Below are 25000 nucleotides of genomic sequence, written 5' to 3'. Positions count from 1 at the left end.
TGTTCCATCTTTCACACTTTCTCTATATATACACACACATACTGAAAATGTATTAATCTGCAAAATTACATATATCACTAAATAGATTACAGTTGTGTAGTTTGTGTCTCCAGCTTTTTATGTAAATGTTGAATTTGCACCCAAAGAAATCTGATGTTGAAAGAAATCCGAGTGTTTGGGATAAATTATGACTGTGTGTGTGTGTGTGTGTGTGTGTGTGTGTGTGTGTGTGTGTGTGTGTGTGTGTGTGTGTGTGTGCGCTTTGATGATGTCATCATGTCCTGTTCATAGTGTTTGGTGTGTCCCTGAGCTCAGCAACTGATTCAGATGTTCAGGTGTCGAAGTCTGATTGTGAGATTTCCGTCTAAATGCGTTGATGTGCTTCAACATGATGATGTTTCTGATCTCAAACATTCATTTCCTTCAAACTTCACTGCAGTGTCACAATCGCTGAGGAGAAAAAGCCAATAAAATACACCAGTACTGAACCCATGGAACTGCACGTGTGCTTTCTGTGTCTCGTGTTTATCTCTGTGTCTCGTGTTTATTTCTGTGTCTCGTGTTTATTTTTGTGTCTCATGTTTATTTCTGAGTCTCGTGTTTATTTCTGTGTCTCGTGTTTATTTCTGTCTCGTGTTTATTTCTGTGTCTCGTGTTTATCTCTGTGTCTCGTGTTCATCTCTGTGTCTCGGGTTTATTTCTGTCTCGTGTTTATTTCTGTGTCTCGTTTTTATTTCTGTCACGTGTTTATTTCTGTCTCGTGTTTATTTCTGTGTCTCGTGTTTATCTCTGTGTCTCGTGTTTATTTCTGTGTCTCGTGTTTATCTCTGTCTCTCGTGTTTATCTCTGTGTCTCGTGTTTATCTCTGTGTCTCGTGTTTATTTCTGTGTCTCGTGTTTATTTCTGAGTCTCGTGTTTATTTCTGTGTCTCGTGTTTATTTCTGTCTCGTGTTTATTTCTGTGTCTCGTGTTTATCTCTGTGTCTCGTGTTTATCTCTGTGTCTCGGGTTTATTTCTGTCTCGTGTTTATTTCTGTGTCTCGTTTTTATTTCTGTCTCATGTTTATTTTTGTCTCGTGTTTATTTCTGTGTCTCGTGTTTATCTCTGTGTCTCGTGTTTATTTCTGTGTCTCGTGTTTATCTCTGTCTCTCGTGTTTATCTCTGTGTCTCGTGTTTATCTCTGTCTCTCGTGTTTATCTCTGTGTCTCGTGTTTATCTCTGTGTCTCGTGTTTATTTCTGTGTCTCGTGTTTATCTCTGTGTCTCGTGTTTATCTCTGTGTCTCGTGTTTATCTCTGTGTCTCGTGTTTATCTCTGTGTCTCGTGTTTATTTCTGTGTCTCCTGTTTATCTCTGTGTCTCCTGTTTATCTCTGTGTCTCCTGTTTATTTCTGTGTCTCCTGTTAATTTCTGTGTCTCATGTTTATTTCTGTGTCTCCTGTTTATCTCTGTGTCTCCTGTTTATTTCTGTGTCTCGTGTTTATCTCTGTGTCTCGTGTTTATTTCTGTGTCTCGTGTTTATCTCTGTGTCTCATGTTTATTTCTGTCTCCTGTTTATCTCTGTGTCTCGTGTGATCTGTAACGAGGGAAATAAAGGGTTCCAGCTGAGTTTGGTGTGTGAAGTGTTCCTCTGCTCTGGAGAACGCTTCTATCGGGTGTATTTTGACATGTTTCAGTATTATTGAGTTTGGAATTGAGTGAGTGTGATGTTTTAATGGTCGTGTTGTGTGAAGAAAAAGAAGTTTGAAACTCAATACTCTTCGTGTTCCTGTGCAGGAGCAGAACATCTGGTCTGTAACCGAGTAATTTCTGAATTATTTTCAGCTCCACTTGAAATAAATGTGTAACACAGGAACACGTCAGTGCAGTGCTGACCAGATGATGATCATGGAAAAGCTGCATGTCACTCCAACACACTCCAACACACTCATCCTCTTTTAGCTCTGGATTACGTCGGATTAAGGTTGAACACACTAATACAGACCTGTGTGTGTGTGTGTGTGTGTGTGTGTGTGTGTGTGTGTGTGTGTGTGTGTGTGGTGTAGACAATTATTCAGTTTAAATCAATGATATGTGCAGTTTTTTCTTTACTCATAGAAGAAGTGAAAATGTCTCTCTCATCTTTCATTTTCTTTCACTTAAAGTCCTTGTATCTCTCTCTCTCTCTCTCTCTCTCTCTCTCTCTCTCTCTCTCTCTCTCTCCCTCTCCTACAGTAATCTTCTCTAACTCTGGAACTCTGTTCCAATCCTGTTTTCACTAAGCCTCATTCACTTCCCCTTTGTAAGGGCACTTCCATGGCACAGTTTATCTACAATGCATTATTGCAGTCTGTTGTTCTTTTCTCTAAACACTCAGAAACTGAGAGTCAGATAGACAAACAGAAGGATAGACAGAATGATAACAGACTGAAGTGTGTAATTTGTGATGTGTTACTGAGTCACACTGAAGCTGCTCTGCCTCTATACAGAAACAGCGCTACTGCCCCCTAGTGTCCACTGTCGCTGCCGGTAGCTCAATTTACAGAACTACGTTACCTTTAGGGATGAAGGTAAAAAAAAATGCTTTAACGACTATGATTACATAATTCCACAAAAAATACAAATGAAATGATATTAATAAAACAACAGTAAAAAGCAGCAAAACTGATCCATCAAAACGTTTTTTTGGCGCATGCGCTTAGAGCTAAACTTGCGCTTTTGAATCGGCGCTTGCGCATTGCAGCGCAGCGCCAACCCGTCGGTTTTGAAATGGCACATGCGCAGTAGCAATGCGGTGCTATGTCGATGACACATGCGCAGTGATGACTGTATTTTGGAAATGGCGCCTGTGTTGAAGTGCTAGTCAGTCGGCGGTTGCAGAGTTTGTTAGCTGGTTTTGGCTCAATTGTTCTAGATTATTTATTTGCAGCAAAAAAACGGAGCTCTTTAATGGATTTGGCCGGATTATGACAACTGAAAGACTACATCAGAAAACGCATTCGATAGTTTCGAAATTAAGAAACACTTCGGTACACAGGTAAATACGGTGAGCTAAGCTAATGCTAACAGTCCCTTTCTAATAGGCATTTTCTAACTGAGGATAGACTGAATCTCTAGTGGATATTATCCTGATCTCACTAGATATTAATTAAATAAGACTATAATTTTATTCCTTTGTATGAGTCAACGTTTTATTTTCTTGGATAGCTAAGCTATTGCTAGCCGGTTAGCGTAGATGAAGCGGTGCATTAGCTTGCGCACGTGCAGAATCTGGGGTTTGGTTTCTGGGTGAATGTCTGCGTGTTTGAGAAGAAAATCTGTGTCCCAATCTGAAGTGCAAATAGCTATATATATATATAAAACACAAGCCCAATTTCTGGACTAAAAGCTTAGATATGATTAAGTAAATATTGTGTATGTAAAAGTAAAAATTAAGTTTGTATTTGATGGATAGATTAATAATTGACAAGTTAATGGCAGATTATGCGCTCACATTTTGTCCCCTGTAATATGAGTGTATATGTAGTGTGTAACTGAGACAGATTCACATTGCACTGCAGTTTGTTTACCTGAGTTTATTGCACAGATAAATTATCCAATCAGATGCGTAATAGGTTGGATGTGAGCATCCATCACACAGCAAACAACAAAAGATATAGCATTTGCTAGAATAAAATGAATGTTTGTTTATATTTGTGTGTTTGTTTCAGCGAGGATGCGTGACCTTTCGGCTCAGGTGACCAGTGGTCTGCTGCGTTTTCCTACAGTGACAGTAGAAGCTTTAAGGGAAGATGAAGTGACTCTGGACTCAGTGCTTCATGGGAGATTCACTGTGGGTCAGTGAGCTCACACCTCCTTCTTACTGTCTACACATCAGTGTTTATCTGATGTGTGTTGCTTTGTTTCTTTGTAAAAGCAGTTTTTATATAGTAGTAATAGTTTATATTAAATGCTAAAGTAAAATATAACTATGTTATGGATTTTCAGAATATTTACTGTTTTGTGTGTTAAATTTGAAGTATGTCGCTTCCTGTCTGTACAGGTCGCAGCGTGTTGGCGTGGCTGGCATGTGGGCCTCACCTGGAGGTGGTGCACGCGTCGACGGGCGAACGATTCTCCGCGTATCGCTTCAGCAGCGTGACGGATCACCTGCAGCCATGTGTGACAGCAGTGAAAGAGTTCAGCTGGCTGAAGCGTAGCGGACTGCTCGTTGGCCTGCACGAGGACGAGAGCAGCATGCTGTGTCTCTATGACCTTGGCATCTCGCGTGTCATTAAAGCCGTCGTCATTCCGAACAGGGTACGAGCTGTTCATCACCTTACACTCTAGAGCTCCCAGGTATTACGCTGTAATAAACTAACACTCTCTCACCTGCTCTCTTCATCAGATTACTGCCATCGAGCCGCTGGTGAGTTATGGAGGAGCGAGCACGAGTACACAGCACCTGCACCAGAGCCTGCGCTGGTTTTTTGGTGTGGTTGCCGTAGTAACGGATGTGGGACACGTCCTATTGGTGGATCTGTGTTTAGATGATTTCTCCTGCACTCAGACTGAACTGGAGGCCCTGGGTTAGCTCAACACCACCACACAACCCATTAACATTATATATTAAAATACAACGGTGTATTCAAATCATTCAAATGTGCAGATAAATTATTACTTGACCATCAAAGCTGTTCTACAGATACATTACATTGTTTACAAAGCTTCAGTGGTTCTCTAAAGTCTCTGCTGGAATGAGTTATTAGCAACAACATTAAAACATTCAGAAAGAATTGCTGCACTTTGAAGCTGTGTTGTGTTAATGTGAGCATTGGTTTTTTTGCTCCTCTCAGACCTGGAGGTTATGAACAAATGTCCCTCTGATATTCCACATCTTCGAGAGAGAGTTACTCAGCAGGGACGTCACCTCTGTCTCCAGCTGTGCAGCCCCACAGGGACAGGTGCTTCAGCGCTACATTTCATCGGCCGCACCAATCAGCTTGCCGTGGGCTTCACCGACGGCTTTCTGCAGCTCTGGAACATGAAGACGCTGAAAAAAGAGTGAGGGAGACACTTGCACCATACACTAACATTATTGTGGTGTGTGTGTTTGAGGTGCTTTTTGCTGATGTCTTCTCACAATTTCACAGGTATCACTCTCAGCTGGAGGGCGGCCGAGTCCCGCTGTACACATTTAACTTCCAGGAGCCGGAGAACGACCCGAGGAACTGCTGCTACCTGTGGGCTGTTCAGTCAGCGCAGGACCTGTGAGTCTCACATTCACGCAAGTTTTCTATCATTTCTATAACCGCTCTCCTCCGTTTAGAATTTTTTCACAGGTTTGTTCATATCTGGCAACGTTCGTAAAGTAGATGTTTGTAAAATAGGAAGCATCTGTATTGATTTTTGCTGATAGTTCCAGCTATCATCTAGGAGTGCCGATTAATCAAAAACTGCTAAACCGATGACTCGCTCGTGTTGTGTGTGCATGTGTAGTTGTTGTAATATGGTGTGTGTTTTGCAGAGAGGGTGATGTAGTCAGTCTTCACCTACTGCAGCTGGCGTTTGGAGAGAGGAAGTGTTCAACTTCAGGGAAAATCATCTACGAGGTATACACTGACACCAAACACCCCGCTGCTGCATTACATCCACCAGGGGGCTCTGTAACAGCTGTTTCTCATCTGTGTGTTGTAGGGTCTGGAATACTGTGAGGAGCGTTACAGTCAGGATCTAAGTGGCAGTGTGTTTCCTCTCCGAGCTCAGGCTTCACACACTCGCCTGCTCAGCTGCCAGACCATTGAGAAGTTCCGCCATCATCCTGACAGAGAGGACAGCGTAAACGAAGGTCACTGCGCCACAACACAAGCTGTCATCAGTGGCTTCTAATATTGCGTAACCCTCATTAAACTCAGTTTAGATCAGTGATACACTCCGACTGTGAAGTTACATTTTACTGAGCGTTATGGGTCACTATTCTAGTAACCATAGTAACCACTCGAAATCAGAAATGTTAATTTTAATGTAACACTGAATGGTAAATATTATTGTATAGTCAATATCGACTGCTGCACATTGACATACGGTGTGTTGATAACTGACAGTTCTGCGAGTGGGACTTCATCTAACAGCTTTTTTAGAAAAACATTTATAAAGACCAAGTGTTTATTCTAAAAAGTTGCTCAGAGAAATAATTGTGATAGAAATAATGTGTGATAAAGAGTAAGATATGTTGCAGTATAATTGTGTAACTCTTTCAGGATTGAAGTGAATTATTGATTCTTTTTTCCACCACAGTGGCGTCTCCTGATACAAGTGTGTCGGTGTTCAGCTGGCAGGTGAAGTCGTATGGACAGGGCCGTCCTTCCACCTTCCTCGGAGTGTTCGATATTAACAGATGGTATCACGCACAGATGCCTGATTCACTGAGGTACGAATATGGCTGGGGGGAATCAGATATTAAATGTTATCTTAATATTAATGTTTAATATATTATTTATTAGGATTTTTTTTGTACCGTGTTCCAGGTCAGGGTGCTCAGTGTCTTGCTTTTGTTTGACCTTAAAGAAATGATTTATTATTAATAAAAGTGGCAGTGCAGTGTTCTGTGTAGGTTTGGGTCATGAGGTGATGTCATAATTGACACAATTCCCCGAATTGAAATATTTTTTGTATATTTTGTTAATAATGTTGGATGTTGTGTCTTTAGAACGGGCGAGTCTCTGCAGAACTGTCCCTACCTGGCTGTGTGGTCACTGGACTCAGTGATTGAGGCGACTCAGTCCTGCCCCCTGCTGGACATAGTGGTTCATGAGCGCAGTCTAAGCAGAGCTCTGCCTCACACATGCCCCCCTCCTGAGCAGTTCTACAACCCTAACACTTACAACTTCGGCAAGTTCATACATACACACTTCCCACTGCAGCAACTCTTTTATCACTTTTTTAACTGTGTTGAATTTTGAAAAACAAACCCCTGTTTTTAGATGTGGTGGAGTTTCATTGCGGTTGATCGGATGGTCAGTTCTTGGTTCATAAGCTTTTTAAAAGAAGTATATTAACAAGTTTGTTAAGTGTGTGTGTGTGTGTGTGTGTGTGTGTGTGTAGATGCAAGCTGTCTGCTTAATGCTGGAATAGTCCACTTCACTTGCTCGGGCTATCAGAAAGAGGTTAGTCTGCTCGTTATAATCAGCTCTTTGTGTCCTAGTGTGAGACTGTCACTGAGGGGTTCTGGTTCTGGTTTCAGACTCTGAGTTATCTGAAGAAAGCCGTGCCGAGTCAGAGTGATGGTATTTCCAACGGATATTCCCAATGCCTCATGTCCGGTCTGCTGTCGTCTCGGCACACAGATGTTCAGCCATCCAGCCTGACTGAGGTAACCACCACCACCATCATCACCAAGCTCTTCATGTGATATTTTACTCTCAACATGTTTGATAATTCAGTTTCTGCACTACATGTTGTTCTGCTGTACACTTGTGTATGTGTTGAGTGTTTTATATCCAATAGTAAAGTATGTTGTTTGAAAACTGCAGCAGGAGCAACTGGACGCCATCTTAACCACCGCAGTAGAGACGAGCGCTTTGGGTCTGATCACCGGCTGCATTAAACAGTGGACCACTGAGGGTGAGCACCATGGTGTTTTATGCTTTTATAATTGTGTCTGGATTTACATAAACAGTTTGTGGACACCTAAACATATGTGCTTTTTGAATGTCCCATTTACTGTTATAATGAGCTCCACTCTTCTGGGAAAATGTTCCACTAGCTTTTGTGGAGATTCCTTCACAAGGGTGTTGGTAAAGTCAGGTACTGATGTTAGTGAGAAGTTGAAGTTTCTAGAGTGCAGTCAGCATTCACATTCATCCCAAAGGTGATCAGTAGAGTTGAAGTTCTATAGCAGGAGATCTTCCAAGTGTCCCAATACTTGTTCAGATAGTATATAATAATTATTTATTGCTTATTAGTAGTTTTTAATCGTCTTATTAACATCTCTCTGGTGTTAAGTTACCGAGCAGGCCGGCTCTGCAGTGAACCTGCGCTACATCCTGGAGTGGGCCTGGAACAAAGTGGTCAAAACCAAGGAGGAGCTCGATGGCATATGTAAGTGTTCCTATGGCAGTTACAGATAAATATTTTAGGATTTATGTGAATCTGAGCAACACTCAAGGTGATCAGCTCACTTTTCCAGATTCTTTGTGCATAGAGAATAAATTTATGTTGTATGTTGTGATTGATGTAACACCCCCCCTAATGTGTGTGTGTGTGTATGTTCAGGTGCGCCGTTATTTGACAGCTCCTCTAATTTTACTGATACACAAACGCTGCAGCTTCTCCAACACAGCCAGAGATTATTGAGTAACCTCAGCACCATCTTCCACTGCTTGCTGAACGAGGCCCAGGAGCTCACACAAAGAGGTCTCTCTCTCTCTCACACACACACACACTCACACACACGTATCTAAGTAAAGACCCAACTCGGGGTCTATGTATAAAAGTATACTATAAAAAATGCTGAAAAAAAATCCTGATCAGTGTCCTGATGCTCGCGAGTCACGACAGAACAGATCCAGTGCGACTTTCCTGAAGTTACACACAGTTTACACAATAACACTTCATTAAACTACAACATTTACACATGATGACGTGTGTTATCTTTTCCTGCTGTTGGATGACCCCGTACTTTCCACCATTTCAAGCGGATGTGTATCTTGCCATCGCACTAAACTGTAACTTGAGCAGCAACGAATTTCATTATCAATTATCAATTTTATGGATCAGTAGTTGCAGCCCTATTTTACACCCTCATATTATAAATGATCTGATGTTTCCAGACAACCATTTGATGGTGTGTGTATGTGTGTGTAGGTGTAATAGGTCTAGTGAACAAGTGCATGGTGTCCAGTCTGATCTCTCAGTACGCTCAAGTGGTCCTGTGGTTCTGCCGCACAGGTCTCCTCCCAGAGAGCGCCGGTAAAAACCCCTCACCACGACCACCTACTCTTGTGCGATCATTATTCGGTTTCCACCTGCATGTATATGATGGGTTTTTCTTAATCTTACAGATGATGACATCCTGCAGATCTCCAGGCCTTTTTATAGTTTCTCTGTGATTAAGAATTATTATATGGGTCAGAGGGAGGAGCTGCAGAGACTCTCCAAGTGAGCAGCAGAACATTTCCATTTCAATATAAATCCATTAGCAGTTTTTCTCTGGATTATTAGCTAATGCTGTTAAGAGTATAGCGTGTCCTCTCTTTCCTCAGGGATAAGTGGAATGCTGACTGTCTGATGATTGACGGATTGGTGGCTCAGTGTGGTGAGCATCTCTCAGAGCTCTGGAAGAGAGACGAGGGTGGGACGGGGCAGTACCCCCCTCCTTCACTACACGTAACAATCTCATTACTTCAAATAAAGTTTTAACTAATATTAACAATCAAACTTGTAAAATAAACTAAAGAAAATTATGACTAAAAAGAATGTAAAACCAAAAGAATATGATTTTATAAAAATAATAGGGTTTTATTTTACAGAACTGTACAGCTCAGAGAACATCCTGTTAGCATATAATAAAGGACTTCTGATCATTATTGGTTATTCTGTAGGGAATAAAATAAATATACAGTAGGTCATTAAAAATATGCTCAGGTTAAAGAGCATTTCGACTTGATAAATTATTTTTGATATCTCCCCAGGCCCTGCTGGACTTGTATCTCCTGGAGAATGTTGAAGAATCTACCAAGCATGCTATTGTATCCTTAAAATAATTACGTCATATTTCTAGATCATTTTTGATCAGATTTCAAGTCACTTTAACTGCACACATTATTCTATTTATTAGACTTGTTTATGGAGCTAAATAAATGAGTTATAGAGGTATATTGTTGTAGTGATGTAGTTTAAACTTGACGTGTGTGTGGTTTTTGAATCTTAACCACGATCTCCAGGTGATTTATCTGCTTTTGGATGTGATGTACTCTTTTCCAAATAAAAGTGGTGCATCGGTGGAATCTTTCCCCACGGCGTTCTCCATCCCCATCGGCTTAGTGAAGCTCGTACAGGGCCTCTGGTTACTTGATCACCACGACCACGAGGTATCGAGCTGCTTGCTTACTGTTTATATGCCCCGCGTTTAATTTTTCTTTAACTTAGCATTTGTAATTAAATTGTTCTCTCACAACAGAGGATGACGATCCTAACGCTCACATGGCTTTTCTCTGTCTCAGAACTCTCTGGACCTGCTTCTCCATCCGTCTGTGTCTCAATGTGTGTGGGCGTGGCAGCACTCCCGGGTTCTGCATGCTTTGATGATCCAGAACAAACACAGCACGGCTCTGCGCTACCTGCACATGATGAAGCCGTCTGTCACCTCATCTTCCCTCACCAAGCTGTGTGTGTCTGTTCTGCTACACAACAGGTATATATATATATATATATATATATATACACACACATACACACACACTCACAACTACACTCTAACTTTAAATGAGCTCTTTCAACTATTTTAACTAAGTGTACACTGCCCCATACCGTGTGTGTGTGTAGGTGTATAGTAGAGGCATGGGCGTTATTGAGGCAGCAGGTTAATAAACTAACCATAGACGAGCTGCTCAGGTTTTTCTATGAGACATGTCAGGAGCTGGGTTTAATGAAGGAGCTCCTCAAACTGCCCCTCCGACCCTCTGAACAGGTATGTGTGTGTCTCCATCAATACCTTACATCGGTCTGTTCATCTGTCTGGCTGTCAGTAAAAGTGTCTCTGATTTCACTGATTGTGTGTAGGAGTGTTTGGAAAACTTCCTGCAGAAAACTGGAGGGTTCCAGAACAGAGAACTCCTCATGGTTCACTATCTCCAGCAAGCCAACTACGTTCCTGCGCTGCAGATCAACCATATGCTGAAGATGAACCTGGCTGTGAGTGTCTGTCTCTGTGATAATGAACAGTCAGCATTTAATAATAATCTTTAAATAATCAGTTTATCGTCAATATTCATGATTAAACAATTTCTAATGATCAAATGATTATTGATATTTGGTCAGAAACAATTATCTAAATTCTTAGATTAAAAACTTGTGTTGATTAGTTGTGTGATAATTGGCCGGGGCCTCTTTTGTCATTATTAGAAAAAGTGTCAATTTTAATCTCAATGTTTGTGTCACATGACTGCAGACTTAAAGCTGAAGTATATCGACCTTTCACTTTCTCCAGGGGGATCGAGATCCGAAAACGAAGGAGAGATCAAACACTAGGAACTCTATCATGAGTCAGTACGGGAAGGTGTTACCACGCGCTCAGAGGAAGCTGGCCATCGAACGTGCAAAACCCTATCAGTACCCCTCCACCATCCTCAGAGAGGGTATACATACACACACACACACACACACTCATTCATCTTCTGACATTTTATCAGAATTAGTTTTATCTTCTTTATATTTTCTGTTCCAGTCACAAGGCCTCAGCCGTTATCCACCGTAGCTAAATGCTCTACTAACAAGAACATCCTGAGCAGAGCAGCGTTTATTAAAAACGTTCTCACCAAGATTGAGGAGGTGTGGATTGGGAAGGAGCCTACACCTGAGCCCTCTCCTCTCAAGAGGTGTGTGTGTGTGTGTGTGTTTCCTGCTGAAGTTCCTGGATTCTTCCTTTATTCCTACTTTTCCTTTATTTCATACAAATGTGTGAAGTGATTTTCTTAACTTCAATCTTGTTTGTATTTTGTTAACATTAAAAACACTTATAGAGTAATAGATTTATTCATTATATTATTAATTCCATCATGTTTTATTTTTCAGCCCCAAAGCCTCTGATGTGCTGGTGTCCAGTCCTAATCCTCCAACCTTAAACATCCATGAGGCTTTTGTTGGAACACCAATTAACATGCTGAATAAGAGGATGTCCAGGTGAACTGAGTCTTTCTTTTTTCCATCTCTCACATCACATCACAGTAAAGATTACTCTTATGTTATTGTTTAGTTTATATTTTATTATTTTATATACCTGAATGAAAACATTTTGCTGGGTAAAAACTCCATTTTGGCAACTTTTTGTTCAATAAATATGAAAAAATCTTAAACATTCGATTTCAGACTCTTGGATCTGGCAGTGCAGCCATTGTCTCAGACGTCTTCAGAATCATCTCGCACTCCGACGACTCCGCTCAAATCCATCAGCTCCTGGACTGCACCTAAACACATCAGCAAGGCTCCTGAGCTCAGTCTCTTACACACTCCTCAGGTCGTGAAGGTAACCTTCATATGCACCATAAATACACCACACTCTATACACACACCACTCATGTTTTCATATTTATAAAGGTATTTAATTTAACATTCGTCAACATTCGAGTTTGGTGTAATGTACCCCTTTTTTCTGCTCTTACATAGAGAGCTCGAGCTTTAGCTGCATCTGGTCCCGTCTTCTCCTCCTTCACCCCTCAGTCCATTCTAAGGAGCAGTCTCCGCCCCACTCCTATAGCCACACCCACCGCATCCCCTGCTCGGTCAGCCACGCCCACCTTGCGCCCCAAAGAAAGCCGTATCACCTTCATGGAGGAAAGTGAATCTCCAGATCTGCCCAAGTGCCCCTCCTTGCACTGGAGCAATGAGGTAAAACACTACACACACACACACACACACACACACACACACAAGCATGCATGTACAAATACATATACCAAAAACTTACAACTCACTCCAGGTCATGTGACTTAGGTTCAAAACAGAAATGTAGATTAAAATCATTTGTAATAAGTACAAGATCAACATTTGGGGAAAATCTTTGCTTTTTAACTCTAGCTCACTGCAGTTGGTGAAACATGCGAGCAAAAGCACCCGCCTCTGCCACCAGAGGGCGGTGTCGAGGGATTGAGTGAACATTTTGGTGAAGAAGAGGATGCGAAAGAACCAAGTGTAGCCCTCGGTTCTTCTTTTGAGCAGAAAGAGAACCTAAAGGCGGAGGAATGGAAGCAGATCTTGCCCACTCTTGTGCGCAGGCCCAGTCTCGGCTTTGAGACAAGCACGCTTTCCGTCCAGTCAGATTCCACGCTGGAATTCCACGATGCTGTTTCTCCAACGGATGTGATGGGACCAGCGTTACAATCGTACAACAGGTTGGATGAAGAAGATGAAATCATTATCAAGCGTCCGGAGACAGACACTGCAACCAAACTGCTTTCTCCTAAACAGCGGATCACGTTCGTCCAGGAAATGGAGAATGAGGAAGTTTCTATATCTGAGCAGCTGGATGCAGACAGAGAACATGCAAAAGAAGATGCAGAAAAAATGGAAGCACAGATATCACCAGTTGTTCCACTCACTTTCTTGGAGGAGTCGCACCATCACGATTCGGTAAATCCTGATGTAGTTTTGGCACCATGTGAACCAATCGGAACATCTGGCATGTCTGAGGAGATGGACAGAGAGGAGGCGATCCAGGACTCTGAACAACTCTCACCCCCGATCACTGAAGATGCTGTCACTGCAGAGGAGACACTCAAACAGAATCCCAAAGCTTCATTACAATCAGGTGAAGACACTGCTCTTAATAACGAACCGATCAGTGAGCTTTCTGCTTCTAAAAGTGATGCTGTGTCTGAAGAGCTGAGGGAGAACTCTGAGGCCATGGAGACATCAGGTGAGAATTCCTCAATATGGATAGAATCAGATTAGACTAAAACTTCATGTTCTGTCATTTATGATTTGAGATTAATTATAATCATGCTTTCAGATCTGGATGATTATGTGGAGCATCAGTTGTTTGGAGATCTCTCACCTCCACACTCCCAAACCGACAGTAAAGAAGCTTTGGAATCCAACAGGTGATGAATGATGTCTAATCAAGATGTTTTGTTTTCGTCATTTTATTTTCTGTTCTATTTTTTTTTATCTTCGGTTTTATTCTGCACAGCGAGCTTTGTGAAGAGGATAAAGGTCTCGGAGCTGAGGATGATTCACACAAATCCACCACCTCGTCTGAAGCTGCGACCTCCGAGTCACAATGTGAGCATTTATTTAACATTTATTGAACTGTAGCACGTGTAGATACGTCTATTTAATATTAATGCAACGTGTTTTCTTGTAGCTGTAGTCAGCCTGAACGACACAGAGGAACTGTCCAGTGCTGAAGAGGAGGTGGATGAGGTGGAGGAGGAGGTGGAGGAAGACTCTGGCAGTGAGGTGGAGATTATTAAGGAAGTAAAAGGAAACGGGACACAGCAGCACCTTTACCTGCAGGATCTTCAACCTGAAGATCAGTTCCTCCAAGAACAGACTGCTGCTGTGCTGTCCCTTGTCACTAATCCACAGCTGAAGGTCAGACGTCTATACCTTACCCTAACCCTAGAACATCAAGCTTCTGTCTTTTCTCCTGATGTGTGTGTGTGTGTGTGTGTGTGTGTGTGTGTGTGTGTGTTTTAAACCAAGCAGATAATGGATGGCTGCGGGGATGGGGAGGAAGGTCAGGTTGTGGTGGTTGGCCTGAGACCTGCAAACCTAGAAGATGGTGTGTGCTATACCGAGCTGAAGCCCTCCACTACTCTCCTTGTTCCAATTGAGCTGGCCTCTGAGCATCAGGAGCTTCTTCAAGGAGCTGAGCTGCCTGAGGTTGCACTTCCTCTTGAATCCAATAACTTCTCCCTCATGCTGGAGGCAGATGATGAAGAACCAGCACCTTTAGAAATGGAAGCTGAGACCCATCTAACTCTGAGACCTCAGTTCTCAGAGCATTCCAGAGAAACAGAGGAGGAACCTAATGTTGAAAGGGATGATGTCCATGTGGAGCATGTTGTTCTAGAACCTGAGGAACTGTATAAAATTGAGGAATTGCCTGCACAAACAGTTGTGCCAGATGTTGTGGAACCAAATAAAACAATCGAGAATGTTCAGATTGAACAGGAAGTGACTGAATCTGAAAACATGGAAATTCAACCTCATGAACAAACTGTAGAAGTTCAAATGCAGAAGGTTGAAGCTGTGCTGGAACCAATTATAGAAAATCAACCTGATGGAGCAGAGGAGCCTGCAAAGAAATCAGTGAAACCTGTGGAGGAATTTGTGCAGGAACCTGTAAAGGAACCTCCAGTGGCTGAAGAGATGTTTGATGTAACCACTGTATGTGTCAGCAGTCAGGTTCAGGAATCAGTCTTGGCTGAGGTCATGGAGGAGGGTAATAACGAGAACGTACCTGTTAATGAGGCTGGTGTAAAAACTAATGAGATGCTTCCTCAAGCTGAAGAAGTTTCTGGTGCTAATAAAGCTGAGGAGAAAGATGCTAAGCTGAAGGAAGCAGTAGATGCTACAGCCATTAGAACAAGAGTAGAACGAAGCCCAGCACGAAGAGGAATGAAGACGGTTAAATTTCCAGTTACCATGATGGAATCTGAGAAAGATGCTTCTGAAGAGGAGCGTGCTGAATCTGAAGTGCCTTTCACACCGAGACGCATCACGAGGAGCAGCATGCTGCCGCTGGAGTCTGAAGTTTTCATCACACCAAGGAGAAGCACGAGAAAAAACGATTCTATCATGGAGGAGAAGGAGCTATTAACAAAAGCCACACGTCCACAGAAGACTACACCCCAGAGAGGGTCTCGCAAAACAAGGAGCTCAAGTGCTAATGACATTGAAGTCCAAATGGAGGCAACTCCAATTGTTGAACATCAGAGTGCAAGAAAGACTAGAAAAGTGGCAACAGTCGAGGTTCCAGAGACGATCTCTGAGGAGAAACTTGTAGAAAATCAAGCTAACGCTAATGCTAGTCCCAGCAGGGTGACTCGACAATCCAGCAGGAGACTGAGCTTAACGCTGGAGAGCTTCCAAATGGTTCCAGATGTCCAAAACACATCTACAGTTACGCCACCAAGGAGCAGACGGAAAACCAGAGGCACTACGGAGGAAAAGGTGAACAACGAGACCTACACAGTGGATGGCGTGCAGCTGCAAAGCGTTTCCAGGCGACTGACTAGGAGCCGGCATTGGAACGACGGAGAGGAACCTGAGAAACTGGAGGCCAATAATTTGCTGGAGAGCACTTTAATGGAGAGACTGAATGATGAAGCAGCTAAAGAAAGCGAGCTGGTGACCGAGATCGTGCGCGCCAAGCGGCGGACCAGATCTGTAGCTCCGTCTGTGGACCAGAAAAAGCAAAATGCTGAAGCTCTGGAGTCACTGGTTTCTACTGAGGAGAAGAAATCTGCATCGTCTGTTAGGAGAACCAAAGCAAGCAAAGTCCCAGACCCTGACACCTCACTCGCTAGTAACAGCACATCTGGAGCTCAAAGAACCAGAGGTGATTTTTCTCACGTTCTTTTTTCCTCACTGTTGCTTTATTTCTCCATGCTTTTAATATCCAGAGTTTAATATTGGAGATGTTTCTCTCATTTCTCAGGTAAGAAAAAAGACATCGCTGTAAACGATATTGTTTTGTCTCCTCCTGTCACTCGAACGAGACAAGCGACTGCCGTTTCTGAGAGCCACCTCCAGGTGAGAACCTTCAAACATTTGTGTTCTAGTTCTCCTCACATCTTCTATACCAGCACATCTCCAGTGCTTTAATCCCCAAATGTTTTTCTCATGAAGGAAGAGATTTTATCGGATGAAGCTCCAGTGGTGGCTGAAGCGGAGGTTAAAATGAAGAAGAGAATGACGAGGTAAATCTATCCATCCTTCATTAATTTGTCCATTCACTTTAATACCTTATTAAACTTTTTTTTCTATTTCTCTTTATAACAGAGCAAGAGCAGATCCTGAACCCGTGAAGGTGGAACTTTTGTCCCCGTTGCCGAGTCCAGCAGAAGCGGCTCAGAGGAGGAAACCTGAAGAACACGAGGCCGTCGCTCCGAAGATGAACCTGCGGCGGAGACGCATGATGGAGTCTATTTTCCCCAAACCGGTCACACGCAGGAAGAAACTTTAACCCCATCGCACCATCGTCGTCATCTCGATCATCGTTTTCTCTTCCTTTTGAGCTTCCTGCGTGTGTGTGTGTGTGCGCGTGTGTGTGTACAGCAAACACACACCTGTTTCCCTCATTCAGATTTTTACCAGGACGTTTTGCTGCCTGCTGTTTTCTAATTAAGGAAATGATTTTTTTGAAGTGCAGAAATAAACAGAGCTCTAATTTTATATGTAATAAATAAATAATCGAGCGCGTGATGTTTACAGCACGGAGCACAGGGGAGGCCAAGTGATGCAAAAGTCTTATGTTTTAAAAATGTGCATTTCTACAAATGTAAATAGTCTTTTAGGGATGTTCTGAATAAAATTTGATACCTGTGAATAAGTTGGTTCCTCGTCATTTCACAGTTTTAGGATCTTCACGTAGGGGTGCGCACTACACTCGGATTCTGATTGGTCACATGGTTTATTTGATTGTTTTTAGTGTTTTGTGATTCCTCGTCAGATCTCATGATCATGTGCAGATTTCTTATGACCACTGTTTTTCTTTGCAATTGTATTGAATGTACATTTTTATAGTTTGATCACATCCTGTTTCACTTAGCAGTATTCTTGTTTTTGGTTTTTATTATATTAAGCTTATGCTCTTTAAATTAAACTGTCAATTGTTTTTTTTATTGTCAATTATTCTCTATAAACTGTAGATCTGATCTAGAAACAAATCGGCTGCATGTTTTTATTTGTGTGTAAAGAATCAAGACGTACTGTTAATGATCCAGTGTGACTCATCACCAGGGCATTTCTGTAATGCGCTTTCTCTTTATTCAAACATGGTCATGAATCTTCAGTACGCAGTTTATTCAGATCAGAGTCATGATGGATCTGGAAAATACCAGCATGTATGTAAGAGTGGAGAACGTGAAATTCCACACAGTAACCCTGATCTGATCTGATCTAATGGGACACCTCTGCTCTCCTGATGCTGCTGTGAGTGTGAGCTGGTCACAGGTCCCACACATACATTCAGCAGAAAAGTATTGGCACCCCTCTATACACCCGTAAGTGAGCTGAGTGCCTGGTTGGTGTTTATTCTCAGTGTAGTGCTGAAACTGGGGTGTGTGTGTGTGTGTATAATTAATTCATGAGTGAGAGAAAGTGATCAGATCTCCTGCTTCAAGTTACAGTCTCTTGGTTCCCTGTTTTTCTCTCTAACATGCAGTAAGATGGCTGGAAAAGACTGTGTAAAAGTGGCTGTGCGTGTTCGACCCTTCAACAAGGTCAGATTCTGATTAAGCTAATGATGATGATGATGATGAAAGGTTTAATGTGACAGTATTTAAACACCTTTATCGGGTGTGGTTGCTGAATGTATTCGTGTTGTGTGTCTGTAATAAATGGCTGTAATGTATAATAGTGTATGTGGATTTTATTTATTTTTCACCTCAACACCTTTTAAATGCTCGGGCTTTAACTTTTCCTCCAGAACTTTAATATTTTAAAAAAGAAATGCGACTTTAATTATGTCCTAAAATGCACTTAAATTTCATATTTAATCTCTAAAACCTGACACCTCGTTCTGTTCGGATCAATAACCGATCAATGAATCGGTTCACCTTAGAAAGCGAGTCACGTGTCTTCAGGTGGACGACGAAAGGAACAAAGAAAAATCAAAGTAATTCAAAACATTTTTTATAATTTCTGTGAATTTGCTGTACTCGTGTACTCGATTCTGATTGGCTGACACGCGCTCTGATAATGAGCACTCCGCCGAATGAACGGAAGTAACGGAAATAATATAATCCATCAAGTGTGTTAGTAAAGTCCGGTAGTGATGGAGGTGAGAAGGTGAGAAGGTTCCTGGGCTGCAGTCAGCGTACACATTTATCCCAACGGTGTTAAATATTGCTGGAGCTCTATAGCAGGAGATCTTCCACTCCAACCCATGTAAAGCAGATCTTCCCACCTGTGCACAAAGCCATGCTGGAACAGGTTTTGGATCTCCTGGTTTAAGTGAAAGGAAAATTTCATGCTCCTGTCTCCAAATTTGTGTAACATTTAGGGGAAAGAGCACACATGGCTGAAAAAGTCAGGTGTCCAAATACTTTAGTCCAGACAGTGTATTTATGATTATCAGAAGCACAGACTGGTGTGAGTATTTACTTCTTGTGCTGATGTTAAAGCAGATCCAGTAGCAGATGAAGGGACATGTTGAGTTTACAGGAGCAGCTTATTTAGATTACAGCAGCTTTATTACTAAAATAACACTATTTACATGGACGTGTGTGTGTGTGTGTGTGTGTGTGTGTGTGTGTGTGTGTGTGTGTGTGCACAGAGAGAGCGTGATGCTGGGAGTCGCTGTATCATTACTATAAGCAGTAACAGTGTGAGTATTGAGGAACCTCGCAGTCAACATCGACGCACCTTCACCTTCCACTTCACCTTCTGGTCACACAGCGGCTTCACCAAGAACTCCGATGGACTGTTAGTGCCTGAGGACGTGGGGGGACACTATGCTGACCAGGTCAACACACACACTTGTATAACTTGTTTTTTTGTTGTCTGTAATATGTATCACCATCTAATTTGATGAATATTTATTCATGTATTATTTATTTATTTAATAAATTTTTTGCATTGTTCATTTATGTGACATCAGTAATATGTCACTGGTTTTTATTTCATTATTGTGGTTATTAGTTTTGTATTTATTTACAATATTTAACCTTTGAATTGATACATTAATAATCAAGCAAATAATAATAATGTGAAGAAATGAAGATAATGGTATTAATACAGTAATAATAAAGAAACTGTGTTTTAGCCACTCGGTGATCTGCACATTCATAAACAACTCTTCCCAATTCAATCACAGAAAAGCAGAGCTACAAGTTTAAAATAAAGGTGTTTATGGGCGATCAGCAGTTCTTCTCCTGATGTGTAGTATTTGTGTACATTCAGTGGTGGACTTTATTTTTTTGTGTATTAAACTTCAAATGGAATGAATTCATCTCAACTTTGGGAAAGCATGAACATTTTGGTTTAAATAATGACTATAAACACTCTTCAACACAATAACAGTCGGGTGCCTTTTCATCCTCCCCTGATAATAATGATCATTTTAGGACATTAAAGTTAGTGTGTGTTTGTGTGTTACTCCTAGGCTTGTGTATTTGCTGGATTGGGGCAGGGGATTGTGGATAATGCTCTGCAGGGCTACAATGCCACGCTGCTGGCGTACGGTCAGACAGGTTCAGGGAAAAGTTACTCCATGATGGGCTTCGGAGCCAACAAGGGCCTCGTCCCAAATCTGTGTCAGTCGCTCTTCACCTACATCACAGCCAATCAGGACAGATGCCAATGCCAGGTCTTTTTTTTGTTTTTTCGTCTGGTAGTGAATCTTGTGTGTGTTTCTTTTCGTTATAATAATGTTTGGGAATCTCTACATGAACCTCATACACTGATCAGTGTGTCCTGTGTCTCCAGGTTTTCTTCAGCATGTTAGAAATCTATAATGAGCAGGTAAAGTTATATCTGATGTCTTTTTTATGTTCTGCACTCCTTTGTTTTAGATTTCAGAGTAATTAATGCACGAGCAGTTCGATTCAGAATTTTGAAGCAAATAAATTTATTTGAATAATTGATTCGATTCATTTGATCAACTTCTTGATTCTTTGATTGACGACTAATTTGAATTCTTACTCGTTAAATTCATCATTTATTTAATGTTTTACTCATTAGTGTGTGTGTGTGTGTGTGTGTGTGTGTGTGCAGGTGATCGATCTGTTGTCGAGGTCGAGTCGTTCAGCCGGTGGTCTGCGTGTACGTGAGGATCAGCAGCGTGGTTTTTATGTGGAGGGGCTGCGCAGAGTGGCCTGTGACAGTGCTGTACAGGTGGAGCAGCTGATGGAGCAGGGAACTCGAACACGCACCACCGCCGCCACACACCTGAACGCCAACAGCAGTCGCTCACACATGCTCATCATCATACAGCTCAAACAGGCATTTAAACACACTTACACAGTGTTTACACTGAAACCATTACACTCTCACTGCCTGCTAGTAACCGAGGGATCTCAGTGACCAGGATACTGGAGTTCTGAGTTTAAATCCCAGTATCACCACACTGCCACTGATGGACCCCTGAACAAGACCTTTTACCCTCAAATGCTCAGGTGTAGTTCACTCTGAACACAAGTGTCGGTACATGTTCATAAATGTAGTAGTGACTAAATTTCCCAGCTCACAGTGGAAAGTGTGTTTCAGTATTCCATCGTTCTTGTATCTTCTGCTTCATGTTGAATTACATGCATTAAGTGTACAGACATGATATACCATCGCATTTAACATCGCATTTTAAATAAATCATCCAAATATATCATTAAATAAAGTGTTTTTATTTCACAGATCTTCTCAAAGGAGTGCATCACTAAAGAGTCCAACATTAACCTGGTTGACCTGGCAGGAAGTGAAAGGCAAAGGTCATCAGGGTCAGAGGTCGATCGCCTTAAAGAGGGAACGGCTATTAATCTCAGTCTCACTACTCTGGGGAACGTGATCAGGTCTAAACATGCACTTATTTGAACATATAGTGTGTAGTGTATCTTGTATAATAAGTAGTGGATGTATATTATAGAGAATATAGTGTATTATAGTATTATAGTATAGTGTGTATTGTATTGTGTAGTCTGGTTTGTAGGATATATTGTACAGTGTGCACTAATGATTTATAGTACGTATAGTGTTTTGTGTATGGTGTGTAGTTTGTGTTGTGTAGAAAATGGTTTATAGCGCATGGTCTGTGTTGTATAGTGTGTAGTGTGTAGTGTGTAGTGTGTAGAGAGAATTGTGAGATCTGCTGTGTGTTTATTCCGTGTGTGTTCCTGTGTGTTGAGTGTGTAGTGCCCTTGCGGAAGTGGCGTTGGGAAGAAAAGCGGTGTATATTCCCTACAGAGACTCCATCCTAACTAAACTCCTGCAGTCTGCACTGGGAGGAAACAGTCGCACCGTCATGGTACCAGTTAACACGTCACTGTTTTCTGTTTTTCTGTGATACTCTGTTTACAGCGGTGGTTCATTCCCCACTTTACAGGGGGTGGATTTTTAAGCCCCACCTGTCCTTTTCCACCCCAAAATATGGTAATAAATACTTCACGTTGAAAAAGGTCAAATTTATTGAAATATCAAGTTCTAAATCAATAACATTAGATAGCATCAAGTTAAAAAATACTGAAAATAAGTGTAGTTTTATTATCACTGCCTTAGTCTTATTTATTTATTTATTTTTGCTCAATCTGTGCACAAAAAAGAGAAAATGCATTTGTCAAGAATAATGAACAAGTCAAGAGAAAAAAGAAAATCTCCGTATGTGAGTCTCATCACTGCACTGGTTGCAGGCTTCATTCTCCCACTCTAAAGTCATGGTCATTGTTGAGTTGAGATATGCACCTTGTTTTCAGTGATGCAACAATTGCAAAAGTCCATCTCACAGAGATAAGATATGGCAAAAGGAACAAGATCGGCAAGATAGACTGCTTTTTGGTAAATTGGTTCTACCATGAACTTGTTTTTGTCTGCTTGAGCTGAATTGCCTGGTTTTTTTTTTTGTGGTCCATGTCACAAATGTTTCCACTGTTGATGAGATGTTGTTTTGACCACTGCATACAATATGGTAAAGTGTGTTTACTGGTGTACTGCAGTCAACATGGCTACAGTAAACCGTTATTTACTAAACCGAACTAATGATTAATGACTAATTAATGAAGATTAATAAAGAACACAAAAGAAAATTAAATAAATCCTGCCGTGCTCTGTGCCCGACCTGTCATATCCTTATTCCCCACTAGAGGGCCTATCACTTTGCAAACCACTGCTTTAATGTAATGTGCTGAATGTTTTTGTTCGGTTCAGATCGCAACTCTGAGTCCAGCTGATATCTGCTACGAGGAGTCACTCTCCACTCTCCGCTACGCTGAAAGGTGACTTCACTGCATCATAGTCTCATCATATTATACACACACTGCATATTATACACACACACTGCATATTATACACACACTATATTATACACACACACACTGCATATTATACACACACACTGCATATTATACACACACACACTGCATATTATACACACACTATATTATACACACACACACTGCATATTATACACACACACACTGCATATTATACACACACACACTGCATATTATACACACACTGCATATTATACACACACACACACACTGCATATTATACACACACTATATTATACACACACACTGCATATTATACACACACACACTGCATATTATACACACACACTGCATATTATACACACACTATATTATACACACACACACACACTGCATGGACAAAAGTGTGTAAAAAGCTGAGATTTAAGATGAGAAATCAAACCCTAGATTTTATGAACTGATTGATTAGTAATGAAACTGAGTGAAACCCTGAGTGATGTGAACAGTGAAAACTCTTTCAGAGCGAAGCGGATCCAGAACAAGGCTGTGGTGAACGAGGGCCCAACGGAGAGACTGGTTAAAGAACTGAAGGCTGAAAATGCGAAACTGTTGCTAAAGCTCAGTAAACTGGATCAGAATGCAAGAGGGGGCGATCAGGAGATGAGTGAGGAGAGAAATACTATTCTTATTCCACTCTTTCCTGCTTAACCAGATTCCCTAGTTTACAGATTTTCACTGTTCTCTGTGTGTGTGTGTGTGTGTGTGTGTGTGTGTGTGTAGAGGATCTGAGGCGTATTCTAACTCACAATGAGCTGCAGATCCGAGCGATTCAGACACTATGGGAGCAGCATCTTCAGGAAGCTCTGAAAGACTGGGAGACCCAGTATACCACCATCACACAGGTCTCACACACACACACACACACACACACACACACACACACACACACACACACACAAACATGAGATTAGTGAAGAATTCTGGAGTCCAGAGAAATAAAGAACAGTATAATTTATATGTTCATCTCTGGCTGGTGATGGAGGACAGGAGCGAAGGATGATGCAGATGTTTCCCTACATGCTGAACATTAATGAAGATGCACAACTTTCTGGAGTCATCAAGATCTTCATTCAGGAGGGTCAGTGAGAAGTCCTGCTTATGTGTTAAACATCATCACTGTGTGTGTGTGTGTGTGTGTGTGTGTGTGTGTGTGTGTGTGTGTGTGTTTCTCAGTGTTGAGATGGTTTTTGTGGTTTTTGTGAAGGTGAGTGGGAGGTGGGTTTAGCAGACGCTTCACCCCGAGCGATTTCTGTTAGAGGACTGGGGTAAGTCAGTGTGTGTTATTTAAGGTTTAATGATGATCTGTATATTAATATGTGATGTTACATATTCATGCATTCAACAGGTTTAGTCAACATACACACACACACACACACACACACACAAACACACACACACACACACACACACAGGAAATTCATAATGGATGTTTGAGTGTGTTTGTGTTACAGTATTCAGGAGAGACATGCCATCTTCTCCAATCATCAGCAGCGAGTGACGGTCAGACCAGTGTCTGGGTCACAGATCACAGTGAATGGCATGTCCATATCTCAGACGACTGAGCTGCAGCATTTGGTACCTCACACAATAATAATAATAAAAATAATAATAACTTTTATACTTTTTTCTTTCTGTTTTCGGATACATTTAAAGATATTAAAGTAAAAAGGATTATTATTTATTAGGACCGTGTGATCCTGGGCTCCAACAGCACCTTCCTGTTTATGGGTTTTCCGTCTGAGCGGGTCGGAGACGATTGGAGTCGTTATGATTACGACTTTTTTCAGTCTGAGCTTGCGGCGGCAGAGGGAGTTCACCTGCACACACTGTGTGACACACCTGGACCGAGTGCGTGTGTTTTATTGCTTAATAACAGTGCAGTGTCAGTACAGCACCAGAGAGGGTACAGATAAATGTTCTCGACTGTGTCCAAATAAAAGCGTTTCTCCCTAAGGGTCCCAGGAGCCCAACCCTAGTCTACTAGCTGCTTTTTACGATTACATCAAACTGATGCCGATGGTGACCGAAGCAAACCAGATGAGTCAGGAACTGAATAAGGTGAAGAACTGAGTTACTCAATCCATCAGCTTTGTCCACGTTTCTTCACTTTACTAAATGAAAT

General features: G+C 41.6%; 2 protein-coding genes across 3 annotated transcripts in view; both read left to right on the top strand.

Annotated features, from left to right (window-relative positions):
- Positions 1–2770: 2770 nt before the first annotated feature.
- On the top strand, positions 2771–17568 carry ahctf1 (AT hook containing transcription factor 1). Of its 2 annotated transcripts, none has more exons than XM_083550997.1 (36): positions 2771–3014; positions 3688–3813; positions 4020–4276; positions 4365–4545; positions 4813–5020; positions 5110–5226; positions 5484–5568; positions 5654–5804; positions 6254–6386; positions 6666–6847; positions 7061–7122; positions 7200–7328; positions 7489–7579; positions 7961–8056; positions 8231–8371; positions 8822–8926; positions 9019–9115; positions 9220–9343; positions 9649–9705; positions 9901–10047; positions 10180–10370; positions 10502–10646; positions 10739–10870; positions 11166–11313; positions 11403–11553; positions 11750–11857; positions 12044–12200; positions 12341–12562; positions 12752–13589; positions 13683–13773; positions 13863–13954; positions 14037–14266; positions 14381–16238; positions 16338–16432; positions 16529–16599; positions 16682–17568. In XM_083550997.1, the coding sequence occupies exons 2-36, from the start codon at positions 3693–3695 to the stop codon at positions 16863–16865; spliced, it is 7197 nt and encodes a 2398-aa protein (XP_083407123.1). In that variant the 5' UTR covers positions 2771–3014; positions 3688–3692; the 3' UTR covers positions 16866–17568. The 2 variants fall into 2 exon arrangements, with proteins under 2 accessions (XP_083407123.1, XP_083407122.1); XM_083550996.1 differs by having other exon boundaries at positions 2771–3023.
- Positions 17569–17702: 134 nt separating this feature from the next.
- kif28 (kinesin family member 28) overlaps positions 17703–25000 on the top strand; it is a 13918-nt gene continuing 6620 nt past the window's right edge. Inside the window, exons 1-15 of the mRNA XM_083551157.1 lie at positions 17703–18123; positions 19179–19367; positions 20007–20210; positions 20330–20365; positions 20618–20845; positions 21251–21405; positions 21746–21857; positions 22754–22821; positions 23340–23482; positions 23599–23720; positions 23866–23956; positions 24083–24143; positions 24330–24453; positions 24564–24726; positions 24833–24936. Of these exons, the coding sequence (XP_083407283.1) occupies positions 18070–18123; positions 19179–19367; positions 20007–20210; positions 20330–20365; positions 20618–20845; positions 21251–21405; positions 21746–21857; positions 22754–22821; positions 23340–23482; positions 23599–23720; positions 23866–23956; positions 24083–24143; positions 24330–24453; positions 24564–24726; positions 24833–24936 (1854 nt within the window). The 5' untranslated portion in view covers positions 17703–18069. The remainder of the gene's footprint in view (positions 18124–19178; positions 19368–20006; positions 20211–20329; positions 20366–20617; positions 20846–21250; positions 21406–21745; positions 21858–22753; positions 22822–23339; positions 23483–23598; positions 23721–23865; positions 23957–24082; positions 24144–24329; positions 24454–24563; positions 24727–24832; positions 24937–25000) is intronic.

Source organism: Silurus aristotelis (genome assembly GCF_946808225.1).
Source record: "Silurus aristotelis genome assembly, chromosome: 9".
NCBI classification, from domain to species: Eukaryota; Metazoa; Chordata; class Actinopteri; order Siluriformes; family Siluridae; genus Silurus; species Silurus aristotelis.
Note: the sequence above shows the minus strand (reverse complement) of the source record. Positions and strands in the feature narration are given on the sequence as shown.